Source organism: Oryctolagus cuniculus, chromosome 4 (genome assembly GCF_964237555.1).
Source record: "Oryctolagus cuniculus chromosome 4, mOryCun1.1, whole genome shotgun sequence".
Lineage (NCBI taxonomy): Eukaryota > Metazoa > Chordata > Mammalia > Lagomorpha > Leporidae > Oryctolagus > Oryctolagus cuniculus.
In genome coordinates this window covers 155802718-155825404 of record NC_091435.1, presented here as the reverse complement: position 1 = coordinate 155825404, position 22687 = coordinate 155802718, and the positions used below count along the sequence as shown (strand labels likewise).

Below are 22687 nucleotides of genomic sequence, written 5' to 3'. Positions count from 1 at the left end.
AAGGAAGACCTTCTTTCTCTCTGTCTCTCTCACTGTCCACTCTGCCTATCAAAAAAAAAAAATAATAATAATAAGAAGAAGAATACAATAGATAAGATGGCATTATTCTAGCAAATATTTCCCACTCTTGTCCAAAGAATATAGTCACAAAGATTACTATGCCTTTTTGCCTTACATTTATTAAATAATTTGCTTTAATATGGTACACGATAGTGTTTCTCATTATACTTAAGAAAGCAGCTATTAACAGCTGTCCTTAAGAAAAAAAATTAAAGCTTTGTAAAAAAAAAAAATGCTGTCCTGACAAAATGTGATTTAAAAATTTCGAGGCTAGCACCATGGCACACTAGGTTAATCCTCCGCCTGCAGCACCGGCATCCCATATGGGCGCCAGTTCTAGTCCTGGCTGCCCGTCTTCCAGTCTAGCTCTCTGCTATGGCCTGCGAAAGCAATAGAAGATGGCCCAAGTCCTTGGGCCCCTGAACCCATGTGGGAGACCCGGAAGAAGCTCCTGGCTCCTGGCTTCGGATCAGCACAGCTCCATCCATTGCGGCCATTTGGGGAGTGAACCAACAGAAGGAAGACCTTTCTCTTTGTCTCTCCCTCTCAGTGTCTATAACTTTCTCTCTCAAATAAATAAAATATTAAAAAAAATTTCAAGAAGTAGGCAACACAATACCAGATTTCAATATATACTTCAGGGCAACTCTTGCCTCTACTGTAGAGAAACAGTGTGTTTTTCTTCTTACTATTTGTTGAATTATTTACATAGTAGAGGGTTAGTCTTATGATTATAAAATAAACTGAAGGGGCCAGCGCTGTGGCGTACTGAGTAAAGCTGCCGCTTTCAGTGAGGGCATCCCATTTGGGTGCCGGTTCAAATCCTAGCTGCTCCATTTCTGATCCAGCTCTCTGCCATGGCCTGGGAAAGCAACAGAAGATGTCCCAAGTTCATGGGCTCCTGCAACCATGTGGGAGACATGGAGGAAACTCCTAGCTCCTGGCTTTGGATCGGCACAGCTCTGGCCATTGCATCCATCTGTGGAGTGAACCAGCAGATAGAAGACCTCTCTCTTTCTCTGCCTCTCTCTCTTTGTAACTCTGCCTTTCAAATAAATAAATAAATCTTTTAAAAAAATAAATTGAAAGTATGTCATTGTGAAAATTTTTTAAAATTCAAGAGGTAATTTGATAAAACATGGTTTTACTTTTTTTTTCTTTTTTTTTTTTTTTTTTTTTTTTTTTTTTGACAGGCAGAGTGGACAGTGAGGGAGAGAGACAGAGAGAAAGGTCTTCCTTTTGCCATTGGTTCACTCTCCAATGGCCGCCGCGGCTGGCGCGCTGCGGCCGCTGCACCGCGCTGATCCCATGGCAGGAGCCAGGTGCTTTTCCTGGTCTCCCATGGGGTGCAGGGCCCAAGTACTTGGGCCATCCTCCACTGCACTCCCGGGCCACAGCAGAGAGCTGGCCTGGAAGAGGGGCAACCGGGACAGAATCCGGCGCCCTGACCGGGACTAGAACCTGGTGTGCCGGCGCAGCAAGGCAGAGGATTAGCCTAGTGAGCTGCGGCGCCAGCCGGTTTGATTTACTTCTAATCATGTGTTAAGTATATTTCAATATACATACATTTGATAAAGTCATTGACCCACCTGAAGTTTTTTATACCCACCAAATTTTCACTTACCAGTGTCATTGTGATAAACTATTTAGGGAAAGTTACAACCGTACTCCATATTGAAAAAAATACTAGCCGGCGCCTTGGCTCACTAGGCTAATCCTCCGCCTTGCGGCGCCAGCACACCAGATTCTAGTCCCGGTCGGGGCGCCGGATTCTGTCCCGGTTGCCCCTCTTCCAGGCCAGCTCTCTGCTGTGGCCCGGGAGTGCAGTGGAGGATGGCCCAAGTGCTTGGGCCCTGCACCTGCATGGGAGACCAGGAGAAGCACCTGGCTCCTGCCATTGGATCAGCGCAGTGCGCTGGCCACAGCACGCCAGCCACGGCGGCCATTGGAGGGTGAACCAACGGCAAAGGAAGACCTTTCTCTCTGTCTCTCTCTCACTGTCCACTATGCCTGTCAAAAAATAAAATTAAAAAAAAAAGAAAAAGAAAAAATACTAAAGATGAATTTAGAACTAACTCTAAAATGATTACATGCCTTTTGCAAGAATTTCCTACATTCACAGAAGGCTCTTTAATTGTCCAGCAAGAATGACTATTATGTTGCACCTCTTTTAGATGCAAAAACTAAACAAAACAACTCAAAAGATGTCTCCCACTAAGAAAAGGAAAAGACAACCCTCAGAATAGCAGAAACTTTTATAAATCATAGATCTGGCAAGGGATTTTTGTATAGAAAACTTCAAGAACTCTTAGAACTCATTTCTAAAAACAAACCACTCTACTCAGTATGAATCCAGATTTCTCTCTCTTTTAGACAGGGCCCTCACTCTCCTATGCACCTCTCTCACTGAATAAAAAGCTTAAAACTTAAAAAATAAAAATAAAAACAAACCACTCAGTTTTTTTAAAATGAGTAAATAATATCAACAGTCATTTTTTTCCAGTGAAGATATACAAATGACCAATAAGCACATGAAAAAAAATGCCTTCAAAGAAATGTAAATAAACATTACAATGAGATTCTACTTCACATCTACTACTATAGCTAGAATCCAAAAGAAATATAGGGGCCGGCCCTGTGGTGTACCAGGTAAAACTGCCGCCTCCAGTGCTGGCATTCCAGCTGCTGCACTTCCAGTCCATCTCTCTGCTGTGGCCTGGAAAAGCAGTGGAATTTGGCCCAGGTCCTTGGGTCCCTACACCCATGTAGGAGACCTGGAGGAAGCTCCTGGCTCCTGGCTTCGGATCTGCACAGCTCTGGGCTTTGCAGCCATCTGGGGAGTGAACCATTGGATGGAAGACCTCTCTCTCTCTTCTTTCTCTCTCTCTCTCTCTCTCTCTCTCTCTGCCTCTGTCTCTCTGTAACTCTGCCTTTGAAATAAATAAGTAAATCTTTGACAAATAAAGAAATACAATGATAGATGTAGGTGTGAATATAGAGAAATTGGAACCCTCACAGATTGCCTCACAGAAAGCTGTCTGGCAGTTCCTCAATCAGTTAAACATGTACATGAACATGTACTAGAACATAACTAGTACATGACAAGCACTTATTCTCTTAGTATATAACCAAGAAAAATGGACTGAAACTCAATCATGGTCTCTCAGATGGGTGGTGTGGAACCAAGTACCTGCTTGGTACTTGAGCCATTACCTGCTGCGTCCCAAGCCTGTACATTAGCAGGAAGCTGTAATTGTAATTAGAACCCAATACCCCCAATATGAGCTGTTGACATCTGAGGCTGCTGCTTACTGTGAGGGTAAATAACTACCAACTGAGGTTCCAGGAGACGAAAATGGCAAAGAGCAAAGACAGCCTTCAAAGATAACCCCAGTAATGCCACAGAAGCTGTGTTCTGGAGTTTCATCTACAGGCTCATTTTAAAAATCACTGAAGTTGTGAGTGCCTGGGGGTACATGGAATTCGCAGCTATAGAAGGAGGTGGGAGCTACAGAAGGAGCCTAGGGTGACTAGGTAAATGTTAGAAATCTTAACGTAAATGTTCTTTTATTCATTTTTTACTGTCCCAGTGAATATTTACTGATTTCTTAAAATTGCTAATGAGATGCTGAAGATTTAACTATGAATAAAACAGCGGAGATTCCTCCCTTATGCAATTTAGGTAGTAAGTGACAAGTCGTTGTCACAAGGAATACCAAGAGGAATGTGCAGGGCACCATGAAAATACAAAGAAGGGCTCCAAGGAAGCTTTGGGAACAGGTAAGACTTTCTGGAAGAATTGACCTCCACTATGAGACCATCAACACGAACATGAATAAGCCCAGCGAGGGGAAAGGAAAGTCAGCTCTTGGCAGACAAAACAGAATGGGCAAAAGCAGTAAGAGGAAATTCAGGCAAACAAATGAAAATACAGAAAACCTGGAAGAGCCATTAGGCTCTTTAAAGACCAAACATTGGGGCAAGCGCTGTGGCATAGCGGGTAAAGCCACCCGGTGCAGCCCCGGCATCCCATATGGCCACTGGTTCTAGTCCAGGCTGCTCCACTTCCAATCCAGCTCTCTGCCATGACCTGGAAAAGCAGTAGAAGATGGCCCAAGTGCTTGGGTCCCTGCACCAGCATGGGAGACCTGGAAGAAGCTCCTGGCTCCTGACTTCCGATTGGCCCAACTCTGGCCCTTGCAGCTACTTGGGGAGTGAACCAGCGGATGGAAGATCTCTCTCCTCTGCGTCTCAGTAACTCTGCCTTTCAAATAAATAAATATTTTTTAAAAATAAATAAAGACTAAACATCTTAGGGAGACTGAACTTCCACCTGAAATGCAGTGGGTGGTCACTGAAACTTTGCATATTTGATCACCCTCTAGAGAACACAGGCAGGAGTGCGTTCAGGGAACCAGACGAGGCAGGCGTGGTCGGCAGGACTGGGAGTCTGGGTGCGGAAAGGCTGCGGACGGACAACCAGGAGTGATTCCCCCGTTTCTGCATGGTAAGCGGGTGGATGCAGGAGGCATTCCCCGAGGTAGCCTGAAAAGCTGCAATGTTCAGGCATCCGCAGTTGGCTTGCTGATGTGCCTTTCTAATTCAAAGTGCGCTCCCTGATTTGCTTTAACTTTCCTAAAGATTACCTGAGGCACGCCGGCTGACTGCTGGAGCACCCACCACCACAGGAGAGCCTGCTCGCAAGAGGGAGCCCTTGCACACAACCTCGGAGGAGCGCCTCAAACCGGCTAAACAGGAAGCTTTGAACAGCGAGAGGACCCCGCCTTCCGTGCTCGGAGTGAAGCCACCCCTGCGGAGCCAGCCACCTGGCGCGGCCAAGCCTCCGCGGCCCGCCTTTGTTGAAGCGCTGGCTCCGCCCCCCGGGAGGGAGAGCGAAGGGGCGGGCCCGGAAGGTGCGTCACGTGGCACCGCCCGCCGGAGCGCGGCTCGGCTTGCGTCTTGGCCTCACGTGACCGCCTCCCCAATCAGCCAATGAGCGAGCGCGGCGGCGAATTTCGAATGGAGTCGCGGTAGTGGCGGGCGGCTGGAGACGGCGCCAGGGACCTGGAGGCCCCGGAGCGCGGGGCTCAGCGCGCGGCAGGGAACCTCGCAGCGTCTCGGGATGACAGGATTGTGCTAGCTGCGGCACAAGCAGCGGCCCAGGTACCGTGTGGGACGCTCCCGCTTCGCTCCGGAGGAGACCGCGGGTTTTCCAGGAACGGGACGGGGCCGCAGGGACTCCTGCCCAGCCCCCCTTGGAGTCTCAGCCTCGTCCTAAACTGGGGGGCCCGGAGCGAGTCGCCCGGACGGAGTGCCTGTCGCGGCTCGGCTGCTGCATCTGCCCTCTCCGGTTATCGGGGACCGACCCTTCTTCCCAGAGAATCGTGTTTCTTTAGCGTTTCCGGAAGTTCCAGGCGGCCATTGTTTCTGACTCCCTGACGTTCCCTTCTTGTCCCGGCTTGTCGCTGGCTCCTGCGAAGGCCAGGCCTGGCCGGCGGCCTCCGCACTCGGGACCCAGCTCGAGCAGTCCCTTTGAATCCAGACCCTGTGGACGTTGCAACAGCTCCCTCCTCTCTCACCGCCCTCTGCTTCTATTCCTTCTACCACACCCCCTGTGTCACACCCTCCCCACGGACATAGAAAACTCTGAGATGGCAAGGTGCAGCTTAGTTAACTGTAATCGTGAAGCTGAATAAGTCTTTGTATTTAGAATATCGCAACTGAATCAGCCACCTGTGTGTGGCATTCAGACATCTCCATAGTGAACCTAAGCTTCAATGCAGTAGGTGTGGTAGGCACCTACCATTAGTGCTTTCAGAAATAGGTTACTATCTTTCTACTGTAAACTTGCCAGGATTTGTTGTATATCCATTGGTAGAAAGAAAATATTTAAATGAGAACTGCAATATCTGTATTTAAGACCCAAGACACTGCATATGGGAAAATAAGGCCTAGAGAAAATAATAAAAAAAAAATGTAAGACTTAGGAAAATATTGGACTAACTTAGAGAAAATATAATCTAGGGTGAAAATGTTCATGAAAAGTGGTTTGGCATGCTTAGTAGCATGCTAAAGTATTGAATTTGCAGCAATGAAAGAGTAAGTCTATTTATGTGTTAATATATTCTGTCATTACATGTTTGGCTACTTTTAACTATACTTAAAATAATCTTTATTTAATGTCTTGTGTTCTGTGCTCATGATTTCCTGCACTAGTTAGCAGTCCTGAGCTTTAGCACTAACTTTGAGAATACCATCATGTTCCTGTTCTTTGCAACTCTGTCGTTGTTGTAGTTGTTAAAGCATATAGAAGGTTTTTAAATAATCCTGAGGATCACCTTGACTTTTTTTTAAAGAGCAAGGATATTTACACCATTTTTTTTTTAAAAAAAGATTTATTTATTTATTTATTTGAAAGGCAGAGTTACAGAGAGGCAGAGAGAGAGGTCTCCCGTCCACTGGTTCACTCCCCAAATGGCCAAAATGGACCTTCTTCCAGGTCTCCCATGCAGGTGCAGGGGCCCAAGGATTTGGGCCATCTTCCACTGCTTTCCCAGAAGTGAAGCAGCCGGGGCTCAAACTGGCACCCATATGGGATGATGCCACTCTAGGCAGTGGCTTTACCTGCTACATCACAGCACCAGCCCCTATCTTGACTTTCTTGAGAATGTGTACATATCTTAAGTGATGGTGGGTTAAAAGAGTAAAAAAAAAAAAAAAATCAAGAGGGGTTATGGTAGAATGAGTAAAAGCAGAGAGGGCTGAGACAGGAATGACAGTCTAATGTGCATAATAGTTGGGTAAGTGGTCTGGATTCAAAGAGACTAGAATATTTTCTTTCTGTCCACAGTTCCTTACTCAGCTCTGTGCAGAGGCAACCAGGCCGGGCCTGGTCATTACTCTCCCATGCAAAGTTTATAACTGAGTAACCAAGTCTGATAAGTATAAATGAGAGAAGAGCTTGAAAACAAAACCCAGCAACATATATAATTGCCTTAGAAATAATGCTATAAGCCCAGGCACTAGGAGTTGCTCATAAATACTGTCTATAATAAAAGTAAATAATGCATCAGTGTAATAAGCATTTGCAGTAATGTCTACCATATTAGAAGCCCCCAGTGAATAGTTGTTAAAGAATGAGTAAGTGGCATATTATGGAATCTTTGGGTTGGAACTCTGTATTCAATAAAGCTTTCCTATAAAGCACTTGAGTAGGGTAAGATTACACCAAAAATGTTAATGGAATGTTAAAACTGCAAAATTTAAGTTATTTCCAGGTAAGTTTGTATGTAATCCACTCTTTATAAACAACCTGTGTTTTCAGTCTTAAGTTTTATATTTGATAATATTGTCTGCGAATGATTAAATTTTTATTGTTTTAAATTTTTAGGCAGAAAATGGCAAAGGAAAGGTGCCTGAAAAAATCTTTCCAAGATAGTCTTGAAGACATAAAGAAGCGAATGAAAGAGAAAAGGAGTAAAAATTTGTCTGAGATTGGCAAACGCAAGTCTTTTACAGTTGCACCATGCCAGATAATCAGTAAGAGATTTTTATGTTGTCCTTTTACGTCACTTTTTTAAGTATAGAACTGATAAATTTTTTTATCCCCTTATAGGCAACACTTCTACACTGCTGAAAAATTACCAAGATAACAATAGAATGTTAGTTTTAGCTTTGGCAAATGAAAAATCCAAAGTGAAAGAAGCCCAAGATACCATCTTCCAGCTGAGAAAACAATGTTACTACCTTACATGTCAGCTATATGCATTGAAAGAAAAACTAGATTCACAACAAACCAAAGAATCGGCTCAGGTATTTTTGTTAAAAAGGCTGAATTTCTAGTCCAAAAGTTTTCATCAGTGCTTCTTAGCTTTTCTGTGTAGTTGGGTTATATCTAGTTGTGCATGGGATATTCAAGTGCTTTTGGAGAATCATTGTTACCTACTAGTTAGCTAAATAAGGAGGACTGTACTTTAAGTATCCTGAAGAGGTTGGTGAGCAGAATTTTAATCGGATGCTGTTTGTGTCCAAGGCTAAAAGAATGGGTTCAGTTGTGGTCCTGCCAGCCAGAATAGAACACACATGCAGAAAATTTGCTTTAAGGTATTGTTTGTATATTAATTCTGAGAAGAGCCGGTTTCCAGGGAAATTACATAGGGCAAAGAAAGAGGAAAGCAGTGGTGAGTGTCATGTGTTATAGAACAGTTTACTTCTTCCTGGTGACCATCTGTTCACTTTTCCAGGAAAGACAGTTGTATTAGCACTTAGGACAAAAGGCCAGATTAGAAATCCACATCGTGGTGATTGAGTAGGGGTTCAAGAGGGGACTTTAGAAAGGAATTAAAGTCACCTCTCCATTTATAGAGTCAGTGAAAAGAGTACTTACTTCTGTATAACTAAGATGATTCCTTATTTTAACTATGTGTAAAATAGTATACAATATGTAAATATTGGAGAGGTCTTCAAAAGCTTCATAAAATATGCATGGGTTGAAAAAAACTTTTGCACCAAAAAATTTGTCCTTTGATTCCACTTTTCCATGAGGTTTTTGGAATGACCTCAAACATACATACACACATATATACTGTGTACACATACAGTATAGTTGAGAATTGCCTCAATAGGTATGATTTCTTCAGCTTTGTGTGAAAGTAGATTATTTTTAAATTTTTTTTCTTAAAGTAATCTTTCAAAGTTTTTTTCCTTGTTCAGTCAACTATTAAGGGAGAAATAATCCCTCCAAAGGCATTTGAATCTTCTTCTCCTTTTCCCAAGTTTTCACTGACATCACACAGAAATAGCATGAAATAAATACTCAATGAGATAATAAGAAAAAAAAAAAGAGAAAAATCCTATTCTTACAGGCCCTGTAACATTTATCAATAACTTTTTTGAGTATTAAAACATTTCTTGGGCTGGACATTTAGCCTAGCTGTTAAGATACCAGTTAATGAGGCTGGTGTTGTGGCATAGTAGGTTAAGCCTCTACCTATGGTACCAGCATCCTATATGGGTGCTGGTTCAACTCCTGGCTGCTCCACTTCTGATCCAGCTCCTTGCTGATGGCCTGGGAAAGCAGTAGAAGATGGCCCAAATGCTTGGGCCCCTGCACTTGCACAGAAGACCTGGAAGAAGCTCCAGGCTTCAGATTGGCCCAGCTCCAGCCATTGCGGCCATTTGGGAAGTAAATCAGCAGATGGAAGACCTCTCTGTGTGTCTCCCTCTCTCTGTCTGTAACTCTGCTTCTCAAATAAATAAATAAATCTTAAAAAACAAAAAAAGACAACAGTTAAGATGTTTGCATCCAATATTGGAGTATCTAGTGCCTGGTGTTCGTGGGGTTTTTCTTGTTGTTTCTTTTCTTTTTTTTTTTTTTTTTTTAGATTTATTCATTTATTAGAAAGGTGGAGAGACAGAAATCTATCCACTAGTTCTCTCCCCAAATGGCTGCAATAGCCAGGTATGGGCCAGGCCAAAGGCAGGAGCGCAGAACTCCTTCCAGGTCTCCCACGTGGGTGGCAGGTACCCAAATACTTAGTCCAGTCTCCACTTCCTTTCTAGGTGCATTAGCAAGAAGTTGAATTGAAAGCAGAGCGACTGGGACTCAGACCAGCACTCCAGTGTGGGATGTCTTCTGTCCCACAGTGCCAGTCCCAGAAATAATTCTGACTCCAGCTTCCTGCTAAAGCACACTTTGGGAAGCAGCAATGATAACTCAAGTAATTATGAGTAATTATGTTCTTGCCACCCATGTGGGGAACTGGATTCAATTATTGGCTTCAGCTTTGCCCACAGTTGCATGCATTTGGGGAATGACCCATGGGTGGAAGCTCTGTCAAATTAAAAAAAAAAATTAAATATGATGTTAGTTGCTGGGCAGTTGTATTATTAGCATTTAAAACAACAACGTATTTTCTCCCATATAGTTATTAGATGGGTCATTCCTCACCCTCATTCTGTATTTGTGCTTCAGTGTTTATCCAATTTAGCAGTAACAAAGAAGGTTGAAGTGCTTTAGTATAAGAATTTTTTTTGCCTACTAGTAACTGTTAGTAATTTCTAATAGGCTTTTGTTCCCTAAATTTTATAATAGATCTTTTTAATAATTTATTTTTAAATTATATTACTGTTTACTTATTCTTTTATCCTTTATTTAGTTATAATACTAGTTTCAATAATACGTAATATTGATGCAAAATTTAAAACTTTAATGATTATTTCTGATTGTTTTGTTTCATATGAGCAATTTTAGCCTTTTATAACATTAAAACATGATATATGCATCAAATCTCAGAAAACAATTTAACTAAATTGGCCAGATTCCTAGAAAGGCTTCCTAAGAATCAGGCTTTATTCAGACTTCTTAGGAATCGCACCTTCCTAGCACAGATATACAAATTGGCCTCATGTGTACTTGTGTTCCATCTTCCCTCTTGTTGCAGTGGCAGAAGTGTCCCTACTCTCATTTGAGGCCAAGTCCTCCTCCTCTGTCAGATTCCCTCCCTCTCATTTCCTCTAGGACTTTTCTCCTGGACTCCTCCATGGGTTTCCCTCTTACTGAATCATGTTAGCCATCACATAAGTGTACCTTACTATCTCTTACCTTAAGAGCAAGTGAAAATAAATGAAACCTCTCCCAGTCTCTCCTTATTTCCCTGCTTCCCTTCACAAGAGAACTTTTCCAAAGAGAAAAAGGCACTCCTTCACTTCTTCAGCTTCCATTCACATTTGAAACCACTGTTCTCTGGCTTTGGTCCCTACCATTCTATTTGACAGGCAGAGAGAAAGACAAATCTTCCATCTGCTGGTTCACTTCCCAAATGGCTACAACAAGTGGAGTTGGACCAGTCCAAAACCCGGAGCCAGGAGCTTCTTCCAGGTCTCCAGCGCAGGTGCAGGGCCAAACTTGAGTCATCTTCTTCTTTCCCAGGACATAGCAGAAAGCTGGATCAGAAGTAGAGCAGCCAGGACTCGAACTGGCGCCCATATGCAATACCAGCACTGTAGGCAGTGGCATTCCTGCTATGCCACAGTACCAGGCCCCCCCCATTCATTTTAAAAGAGCCCTCCAACCTCAATTATTCTCTTGCATTTCACCTTCATACCGTAATATTTCCTTCATAGTATTGTATTTCCTTCATAGCATTTGCCACTATGTGCAATTATACATACATGATGGTCCTTCACAAAGTTTTGGAAAAATAGGATTAAAAGATAAGTTTATTTTTCTGCAAAAAAAAAAAAAAATTGAGGGGATGGCATTTTGGCATAGCTGCTTAAGCTGCTGTTTGCAATGCCAGCATCCCAGATGAGCAGCCATTTGGGTCCCAGCTCCTTTTTTTTTTTTTTTTTTTTTTTTTTTAAAGAATTATTTATTTGAAAGTTGCAGAGAGAGGTAGAGCCTGAGATTCCATTCCAGTGATTTACTCCCCAAATGACCACAACGCCCAGAGCTGAGTTGCTCAGAAGCCAGAAGCTTCTTCTAGGTCTCCCACATGGGTGCAAGGGTCCAAGGACTTGGGCCATCTTTTACTGCTTTCTTAGGCCATAGCAGAGAGCTGGATCAGAAGAGGAGCAGCCAGGACTCGAACCAGTGCCCATATGGGATGCTGGTGCTGCAGGCTGGGACTTTAACCCACTGTGCCACAGCGCCAGCCCAAGGGTCCCAGGTCCTTACTAATGTGCCTGGGAAAGCAGTGGAAGATAGCTCAAGTGTGGCCTCTGCCACACACATGAGAGACCTGGATGGAGTTCCTATCTCCTGGATTCAGCCTGGCCTAACCCAGGCCATTGCAGCTATTTAGGGAGTGAACAAGCAGGTGGAATATATACCTCTGTGTGTGTGTGTTTGTCTCCTTCTCGCTGTAACTCTGCCTTTCAGATGGATAAATTTTTTAAAAATTTGAAATCCTGCATAATTTTTAATGCATATTTCCCATGAAGTTTTGAAGACACTTAATATACTTATATCATTGTTCTTTTTCGATTTTCTCTCCCTGGTCTGGAATGTAACCTTTAGGAGAATAGGACTTCATTTTTTGGCTGTTATAATCTCAGTTCCTAGATTAGTGCATGACACCAGTGTGTACAAGGGTACTTCAAAAAAAAATTGTGTAAAATAGAATTAAAAAGATGGGCTGCTTTCAGTGCCAAAAAAAAGTTTGAAATCCATGTATACCTGGGAGTCTCCTAAAAGTTCATAGAAAATGTATATTTTGAAAAAACCATTGATTTCAAATTTTTTGCAATAATAAACTTGCCTCTTAGTTCCATTTTCCCCAGACTTTTTGAAATTCATTCACATTTTGTTGGATAAATGAATACTTTGCTCTGAATATTTCCATTCTAACAATGTTTTCTTTTGTTCTAATACATTAACAGAACCAGGAAATATTTCCCTCTGGAATGGACTCCGTTGGTGATGACAACTCCAGAGATTTATTTATGATGGATTTACCGTTAGTATCCAGTTCACTATTTTGATTATTAATACTAAGATTTTAATTCTGTGATTCATTTATGAGAAAATTTGTATTATTCTGATTGATATTTGGAGTCTGATACTCTCTGTATAGAGAATATATTCAAGAGAATTTTGCATGATGAAATTGTATTATATATAACCAAGCTAAAGCTTTTTTTTCTTATATTTTATTATATTCTTATATTTTTATATTACATTTTTATTCTTATTTTTTTTCTTATATTTAGTTACTTCTTTGATGCTAAGGATAAGAAGTTTAACTAGAATTTTTAAACTCCCTTCAGTTAGATTTTTCTCTAATGTGTCTTTTATTCTGAGAATTGCTGGTTGAAGTGATGATATTTCTCAGTTCCCACAAAAATAGTATGGTTTGGAAAAAAATATACAATAAAACATCAAATTTAGTATAGTTATCAAACTGTCTTGCTAACCCACTTCCTTTTATCATTAGACCCATATACTTTCTTCCTCTTCTTTTGCATCAAGTATACTTTATTTGTTTGCTTATGAATTATTGAGATTTAATTACATACAATAAAATACAGCTGTCTTTATTACACAGTTCAATGAGTCTGACTAATATATACGTCTATAGACCCCAAATGTCAATTAAGATAACAGAACACTGCCCTCACTGTGATATCTCAGTTTTAGTACTACTGTCATTTTGGGCCAGATAATTCTTGTTGTAGAGGGCTGTCTGTGCATTATGGGATGTTTAACAGCATCCTTGGCCTCTACCCATTCGATGCTGCTGACAGCCCTCTCCCTCATTTGTGAAAGACAAAAATGACTCCAGACATTGCTAAATATCCCCTGGGAAGCATTGGCCTGGTTGGAACGGCTGCCATACACAGTTCCCTCATAGCCCTTTCAAGTCTAAACCTCTTCTTACAGAAGCAACCACTAATGTGACTTCTGTCCCCATTGATTACTTTTAATCATTAGTAGTTCTCAAACTGTTGAACTTTAAGATATTTATGTTATGGGCAAAAAGTAAGATGAGGTAGTCAAGTTTTTATAAGATTTCTAAAGTGGTTATTAGTTACTACCGCTCTACTCTATACTAATCCTGTATTTAGTTTTCAATGTCTAGATTAGAAAGTCTCCATAAAAAATAAAAAATAAAATAAAATTGTAATTAGGATGAAACTACCAGTAATAGGATTACATCATAAAGAAAATTTCTTGTTTTGTGAGTCAAGGAAGAATAAGATTTTAGAAGAAAATGAGCAGTGTTAAGCAACTTCTGGAAAGTTTGATAGTTAAACACCATAAAGGCATGTGTTACCAACATATCACAGCTCCACTAATGATAAAGCAGGCTTCTAAAAAGATGAGTAGTTAAACTGTATTTTTTTAAAAAGTAGGTCAATTCTGATTGGTTGTTCCTCCAGTCAAGTGAAATTGAATTACGATGTTTTTTTTAGTTGGAACTATTCAACTTGATACTTTAATTCTTCCAGTTGGAATTGACTGTCCTCACCAAATCAGCCTGCCTATAACTATTGTAAGTTGTTTGGTTTCCTTTGATGCAGAAGTGATATATTAATTTGGAATGGAATCATAAAATGATACTGAAGGAAAGATTAAAAACCTAATTTAGGAAAATATTGTTTGTTTTTATTATATAGTTGCTAAATACAGTTACCTTTTATTGATATTTTCTAAGGCAAGTGGCTCTTCAAGAAACTGACCTTCCAGGACAAGAAGAATCATTTCACATTGGAGGTAATCAAAGTAAAACTCTAAAAATATTATGAAGGGCAAGATCTTTAAGAGAAAAGTAATATAATTAAATATTCCTAACTTATTTAACTTTCTAAATCTGTTGACTGGTATTCTGTTTAAAGCAAATGTGTTTATTTTACACAGAATCATAGCTTTAAAAATACATCTATCCATTGTGTCAGATTTCCAGTTTGAAACCTTAGCTATGACTATGACTGCATTTCAGTGAGCCCTACTATCTGTGGGTTAAGCTTGGGCATTTTGCATGTAATATCTCACTTTACCCTCACAATAACCTTAGGATAGAAGTCTAGTTAGTCTCATTTTGTATAAACTCAAAGAAGTGAAGCATCTCACAGGAAGTTGCTTACTTGATAAGAGCTAGAGTTTAAATTCAAAGCTGAACTCCAAAGCCAGGTCCTTCTAGATACTTCGCCTAAATTGACGTTTCTCAGTTCTCAGAGATCAATCTGTTGTACTAGACTAAGCTTTGAAAAAGGGATAATGCTTGAGTAATCAAAACCAGATGAATTCTGTCTTTTTCTAAAAATACAGATTGTGCTTCATACCTGAAAGGTTTTCCAATTATCCAAATATTACTCATTTTTCAAAGAACAGCTTCGCTCTGCTGTCTCAGTGTGTTTGTCCCACTTGGGAATATGAGGTTCCTTTTCTCTGAATCTATGCTTAAATAGGTACTGTTCATTTTTCTTTAAAGCTTTAAGCCAGGAACACACAAAACTCTGTTAGAATATTTCTAAAGACTATGTAAGATTGTCTCATAGGTCAGATATGAGCAGTCAGCTGATCATTGATAATGTGAATAGATGTGAATATTAAGTTTCCCAGATTTCTATTTTTACAGTAAGTATAGAGAAACTACAAAATGACTTCAGTTCTGTTTTTAATGTTGAATTCTAAGATTATTTTCTAAAAAATAAAACTTTTTCTCATTTTTTTTTAACTTCTCAGAGCAAATGCCTGCGATTCCTCAAGACACACTGGGAATTGACTTTAATTCAGCTGAAACTAAGTCTGGTTTTAATATCTTACCTAGAACTGTATCTCTCCGTCGCCATTTAAAAAGCCATTTTGACAGTCCAAGTCAGCTTGATGCCTTGGATGATTTTGAAGCTAGTCATTTGGCAGAGCAGACTTTTGAAATTGAAAAAATTAGCTATGTAGACCAGTTAGTAAACATACACATGCCTGAACATGTAAAACAAAATGTGTGTCAGTGGAACAAGGACCAAATTAATGTATCACCAAAGCTGATTCACCCAGGAAAGTTCACTAAACTGAAAGAAGTCATTTTGGAACCCAAATCTGAACAAACTGAAAGTAAGCATAGACATACACAACAGAAAAAAAGAGAAGAAAAGCGAAAAGCTAACAGAAGGAGAAAATCAAAACCCTTGTCAAAGTATAAAGGATGCAAGCTTACAAATAAAAAAACTGTTTCCAAAAAAGAATTGAATGAATCTGTCAGTTCTAGTGATGCTTACAATTTCAATTTGGAAGAAGGAATTCATCTAACTCCTTTCCGACAAAAAATGAACAATGATTCTAATAAAGAAGAAAATAGCAATAAGACTGAAGTGAGTGAGTGTGAGTCAAGTGGTTCTGGGGATGACTCTGATGACCTCTATCTGCCCCCTTGCAAATCCACTCAAAATCTCTCCGACAAATCAGATAGACCAGTCACGAGACCTCGATCTAAAAGAACATTAAAATATACTGATGAAAAAGATACAGGGGCTTCTGTGGATGAAAAAGACACGGAGGGTTCTATGCCAATGAGAACTCCTGCCAGTAAGTGATCTACTTGTTTGCCTGCATTTTTAATGTTTATGATAAATGATCGCTCCCAATGCTTATATACTATACTTACCATCTGTTTCTCTGGGGGAGGTTAGAGACTCACCATCTGGCTCTAGGGGAAGTTACAGTCTGATTAACGTGAGGGTTTGGGGGTAGAAATCGCAGTTGTGTTGCTCTGACCTACTTCAAGCTAATGTAAATCCTCTTTAACAATAAATATTTTTTATAATGGAGACCCCATTTTTATTTTCAGTAAGTGGGGGTTTGAATTAAAAGATCCTCTACACCCAAACCTGAAACTCTCTTGAAAATGAAATTGGACTTGACTGTAATAATGTAATTTTAATGCTTTTGCTTTATATTTAATTTGACAAGAACCATGATTTGAAATAATTTGCTAGTTATTGAAGGTAGCCTAAAAAGAACTAAAAATTATTTCCTGAATTTACAGAAAATATTCTTTTATAAGACATTTGTAAGATATCTAAAAACTGGCTCAGAAAATCTTATTTTATCAAAAACAGTTCAAATGTTAGCAGTATAGCCTACACCTGTCCACAAAGATTCTGAGACTTTTAGTTAGTAAAACTTAACCACATATAGTCAGGTTGTATCATTCGCAAAACAGCTCTATGGGGCAGGTGTTATGGTGTACCACTTGGGACTCCTTTATCCCATATCAAGGTGCCTGGGGTGAAATGCCACCTCTACTTCCAGTCTAGCTTCCTGTACGATCTGGGAAGCAGCGGTTCTCTTAAGTACTTGGGTCCCTGCTGCCCACATGGAAGACCCAGATGGAGTTCCTTGTTCCTGGTTTCAACTCTTACAGGCATTTAGGGGAGTGAACCAGAGATGGAAAATCTCTTTTTGTCATTCTGCCTTTCAAATAAAGAAAGACTTTTTTTTTTTTTTTTTTACTGTCAAGTATAGGTATCATCATACTCGTTTTGTTTATAAGAAAACTAAAGCCTTTAAACAAGTAAAGAACTTTCTATTTTATTTATTGCATTTCAGAGGCAGAGAGACAGAATTCCCATTTGCTGGTTCACTTCCCAAATGCCCACAACAGCCAGGGGTAGGCTAGGCAAAATTTAGGGTCTGAGAAATCAATCTGGGTCTCAGGTGCAGAAACCCAACCACGTGAGCCTTGCGTGCCACCTCCCAGGTACTCTAATGTGGAATGCAGGTCTCCCAAGCAGTGTCCTAGCAACTAGGCCAAACATCTGTCCTTGAAGTAGCTTTCTAGTTCATCAGTTAAGCAGGAGGAACATACACATAATCTTTTTTTATGTATTAGAATAAATAAAACACTATTGGCAAAATACTGATTGTTACTGAAATTGAGTAACAGGATTTATTATACTGTTATAGCCATTTTTATATACATTTAAAAATGTTCATAATAAGTTTTTAAAATAAAAAGAATATTCTCTAAAATACTGTTACCCAGTGTTTGGTCCCTGGAACCACCAGCATTGGAATCACCTGTCAACTTTGCAGAAATATAGACCCTCAAGCCATGTTCCATTTCCATGAATCAAAATTTGCATTTTTTAAAGGTTTATTTATTTATTTGAAAGAGTTATGGAGAGGGAGAGACAGAGAGAGAGCTCTTCCATCCAGTGGTTCACTCCTCAGAAGGCTGCAATGGCTGGGACTGGGCCAGGCCGAGCCAGGAGCCAGAAGTTTCTTTGGGTTTCTCTTATGGGTGGATGGGGCTATCTTGGGCCATCTTTCACTGCTTTTCTCAGCCATTAGCAGGGAGTTATATCAGAAGTAGAGCAGCTGGGACATGAACTGGTGCCTGTTTGGGATTCCAGCATTAGAGGCAGCAGCTTTACCTACTATGCCACAATGTCAGCCCCCAGAATTTGCATCTTCTGGGTTCATATTTTCATTACAGTTTGGAAAGCCTTATTCTGGAGTCTAGCAATGGATCTGATGTTGTTGCTTAGACAAACTGAAAGTTAGAATAATAAACCTAGTACAATTTACTTATGTGGCAACAATAAAAAAACCATACTGTTGGAAACCCAGATAACCCTGGAGCATATGACCAGCTAGTATAAAATCATTTCAAATTTATAATTTCATTTTTCTTGGGATATAACTTTCTGTTTAAAGCTATTTAAAGAGATTGTGGGGGCCAGTGCTGTGGTGCAGTGGGTTAATGCCCTGGCCTGAAGCACCAGCATCCCACATGAGCATTAGTTCGAGACCCGGCTGCTCCACTTCTGATCCAGCTCTCTGTTATGGCCTGGGAAAGCAGTACAAGATGGCCCAAGTCCTTGGGCCCCTGCACCCATGTGGAGACCCGGAAGAAGTTCCTCGCTCCTGGCTTCAGATCAATGCAGCTCTGGCCATTACAGCCAACTGGGGAGTAAACCAGTGGATGGAAGAACTCTCTCTGTCTCTCCTCTCTCTGTAACTCTGACTTTCAAATAAATAAATAAATAAATCTTTAAAAAAAGATAGATTGTGGTACAGTGTTGTCACTGTGTGCTAGGCGTCTGCCTCCTAATGTAGATGTAGCTCCAATATTGAATAACTTGGATGTTTATACAGGAAAACCCTGGTTAACTTTTCAGTATATGAACTTCACTAGGAGGAACCCCTCTTTTCCTGGTTTATGCGGAGGCTATGATTTAGAATTTAATAGGATGAATGTAAGTGACTTTATAAAACTATATGAAGCCATTTGTGAAAATCTTTGTTATTGAAAGAAAAAGAGAGGCCTTAATCATTCTAAATAGCAAGGTGGAACTAAAATAAAATTCTTGGGGCAAGCATTTGGTGCAACAGTTAAGTTGCCACTTGGGATACGCACATCCTGTATCATAGTCACTGGGTTCAAGTCCTGGTTCTACTTCTGATCCAGCTTCCTGCTAATGCATGCCTGGGAGGTTAGGTTGTTGAGTCTTTGTCATCCACAAAAGAGACCCAGATTAACTTTCCAACTCCCTGCTTTGACCTGGCACCAACAGTCAATATCTTTGTATCTCTCTCTCTCTCTCTGTCTTTTAAATAAGTAGATATTTTTTAAATGAAATTCTGTAGGTTATGTAAGCTAATTCATAATGCCCAGCCCATCCCAAAAGTATTTTAAGTTTTAGTTTTAGTTTAGTTCTTCATGTCTGTCGTACATATTTAATATTTCAACATTATCTGGTTTGAAAGAAATAGAAGAAAATGATTAAAATGTTTAAGTAACCTGTGTTATAAAGTACCAGATTTTGTGTACAAATGCGTTATATAATTGAGTACAATTTTAGTTCTGTTTTTTTTATTTTGTTTTTTTAAATTTTTTTAGCCATATTCAGTAAAAGGTGTTTTTGTAGGTACCACACCATCTGGAACTCACCAGTCACCTCATTTTAGCCTGAAGGATATCACCAATGTCCTCTTGAATCCTGAAGTGAGAATCAGAAGACTTTCTCTTTCTCCAGAAGCAAATACAGAAAGCATGGCAGTGTCTCTGCCTAAGCGCAGGTGCACAACCAGCGTGAACTATAAGGAGCCCACACTTGCTTCGTAAGTGCTTGATTTGTAGGAACTCATTTTCAGTGATACACTTTGGGGTAGTATAGCCATGGAGCTTTGTTCAAGAATGAGTCTTATTTGAAATGCAAAATATGATTAGAAAACTGAAGTGGGAATGTTAGATTTGGCATGTTTTACAGTAATTTTATACTGAAGAGCTTATAATTAATTATGCCTAAGTTCTCTTTTTACTCTTTTAGGAAACTGAGAAGAGGGGACCCTTTTACAGACTTGTGTTTCTTGAATTCTCCTATTTTCAAGCAGAAAAAGGATTCGAGACATTCTAAAAAGAAAAGTATGAGGAAAACACAGTGAAACTTGGGTTGGTTGCTGCTTGAATTCATCCCTCACCCCTTTCCATTGCTCCAAGACAGAGTCTCTCACACAGCACTCAAGTAGGAAAAACTCTTGCCTTGGAATATGCTCCTAACAGGACTTCAGCTCATACACATTTTTTAAAGATGTGTTTCGCATGTGATGTTTTATCATAGCCTTAATAAATTTGATTTATTTTTCCTTTTGCCTGTAAACTGAACTTGAGCACTAAAATTGTTGAAAGCATATACTACATTTTTGAAATTAATTATTATTCAAATTAAGTTTTAATTTTAAGTTTCTGGCGTCTTTGTTTTTCCTGTAAGTGGAGGGATACTAGAGTAGATTTTTTTTTAAGACAGGATGAAGATCTTTAGAAAGTCCCTGTATAGTTTTGAGAAAATAAGTCTTGACATTCACAGTAAGTATATTCTGAGTTATTTGTGGATCCCTTATACCACTGTTGAGTTTAATGTTTCAGATAAAATGTGCTTAGGATCATGATTAGAGGATTGATGGTTGTTTAATCTGAGAGACTAGGTAAGTGACTAGTTCTGACCCCCAGGCTCTGGGTGTATATTATTCAAAGTGATGCCTCAACAGAACCATAAATATTATTCCAGGATAGCTCCTTATTTAGTTAAAAATCTCAAGTGTTATATGTGTGAATCCGAAGGGCTTTTCTGTAATTTTGACTAGCCAATGTAAGGGAAGATTAATTCAGAAAGTTTGTACATACCTCTTTAAACTTCTAAATCAATGTAAGTTATCCAGTTTTTAAAGAGCAATAAAGTTTGTGTAAAATAGTACATATGTATTCCTGTAGCTCTTTAAATATCAAAAGAATATCTACCTAGTTGTCTTAGTTTCTAGGCTTTGCTATGCTCATCGTTGTACACTTCCTCCCCCTTCCCCTTCTGTGTTCTCTGTAGTCATTGCCAAGAAACTCAACTTCCCCTCTATACTCTCAACCTTACTCTTCTTTCTTATAACTTTTCATTGTGCAATCACCAGGTCTGTAATCAAGAAACTGTAATTTTACTAGGTGGATTTTCTAATCCTGATCTCAAATTTTCTTGACTGCATTTCCAGCTCTGTGAGTTCCATGTCAGTCACACCTAGAATCCTTTCTCATCACCCAAATTTGTTATCCCCTGTAGTATCTGGGTCAAATACAGCCTGATTTTGGATGTTTTTAAATGGTTGAAAAAAATCAAGAACTTGAAATCAATGTTGGTGGTATGAAACACTGACTTTGAACCCCAATGAATTGCTTATATAATATCTTTGGTCTTGCCTCTTAGCCTAAGAAACCTGAAATACTCACTTTGTTTCCCTTTACCCCAAAATTTGGCAACTGCCACTCTAAACCATTGGCTGACTTCACTTTTGCTTTGTAAATCATGTTCTTCTGACACTTTCTCTTACTTTCATCTTTCCCTGCATCCATTATCCTACAATCTACGTTAAAGTTTCTGTACTTTGAATGTTTCTATATTCTTGCTATAGTGTATAATCGTAGACTGTTGTTTTGTATTTTAACATTGTGTATGAATGTTATATTGTACGTATCCTTTTACAGCTAACTTTTTGAGATTTATCCATATTGGCAGAAAGAGATTATTTTCATAATTGTACAGTATTTTGTTATGTAAATAAACCAGACAGTTCTTTTGAATTGTGTTTCTGTTTTTTTCATTGTTTACAAATGTTGAAATGGATACTGCGCATACTAGTGCATATGTACATAATATCTTCGTGGGATTGGTGCCTAGAAGTAGAGTTGCCCAGTTGCAGGAGTATATTGAGCTCTAGCTTTACTGTGGCTTAGCAAATTCTCTATAATGATAGTACCGATTCTCTTTTCATAAGGAGGATATCACTCTCCCTACAGCAATTTATAAGTTCCACTGTCCCAACACATTATTAATTTCTTGGTGGTGTTAGACATTAAAATTAACCAAGCTGGGATGGAGCTTTAGACTGACAGGTAAAATACCTGTGAAGACACATATATCCCCCCAATATGAGAGTACTTAGGTTCAACACCTGCCTCTAGTACCCGACTCCAGCTTCCTGCAAATGCAGACCCTGGGAGGCAACAGTTGATGGCTGAAGTAGGTTGATTCCAACTATGTGGGAGACTTGCATTGCATTCCTGACTCCTGATTTCAGTGCCCAGCCCAGCCCAGGGCCAATGTGTGCATGTGGGGAATGAACCAGCAGATGGAGGCTAGCACATTCTCATTCTCTCTTCCTGTTCTCAATCAATAAAATTCACAAAGAAAAGGTGTGTAAATGGTTTCTTTTTAATTGTTGAGGTTGTATCCATTGATTCAAATACCTATGAGAGTTGAAGTGCTTATTGGACAAGTCTAGGGAGCCTTTATTCTAGAATTCATTTATCCTTATTACTAAGATGTGAAGCATACAGGGTCCCCACCAACAGGCCCACATATTAAAACAAAATTTCCCCATCTGGTTGCTGGATGCGTGAATGATTCCTTTCCAGCCCTGTGAGTTTGGAGAGCTGTTTGGCTTTCGGCTCCTGTAATTGTTCTTTACTCTGCAGTTGGTCTTTCCCCAAGTTTCATTAAGTTTGACCATAAACAGGCACAGATTCATATTCGACCAAGACTCAAGGGACCCTTAAGGAGAATTCAGGAGCTCCTTGTTTGCAAAGCTCCCATTGCCGAGTATTCTGCTAGCTAACTCTAGTTTCTCTGGCTTTTCCAA

General features: G+C 39.8%; 1 protein-coding gene across 1 annotated transcript; it reads left to right on the top strand.

Moving 5' to 3' along the window:
* The first annotated feature begins 5070 nt into the window (after window positions 1-5070).
* Window positions 5071-21629, top strand: SGO1 (shugoshin 1). The gene is made up of 8 exons (XM_017346739.3): window positions 5071-5223; window positions 7451-7599; window positions 7676-7872; window positions 12442-12518; window positions 14217-14275; window positions 15248-16087; window positions 19435-19627; window positions 19837-21629. The coding sequence occupies exons 2-8, from the start codon at window positions 7458-7460 to the stop codon at window positions 19949-19951; spliced, it is 1623 nt and encodes a 540-aa protein (XP_017202228.1). The 5' UTR covers window positions 5071-5223; window positions 7451-7457; the 3' UTR covers window positions 19952-21629.
* The last annotated feature ends 1058 nt before the right edge of the window (window positions 21630-22687 follow it).

What these genes read in the sequence shown, in the direction of transcription:
- SGO1 (XM_017346739.3), top strand. Translation starts at nt 7,458, where the DNA reads ATGGCAAAGGAAAGGTGCCTGAAAAAATCTTTCCAAGATAGTCTTGAA. An exon ending in AGAATCATTTCACATTGGAG is followed by an intron (nt 14,276 to 15,247) that starts GTAATCAAAGTA and finishes TTAACTTCTCAG; the next exon opens with AGCAAATGCCTGCGATTCCT. An exon ending in GCCAATGAGAACTCCTGCCA is followed by an intron (nt 16,088 to 19,434) that starts GTAAGTGATCTA and finishes GTGTTTTTGTAG; the next exon opens with GTACCACACCATCTGGAACT.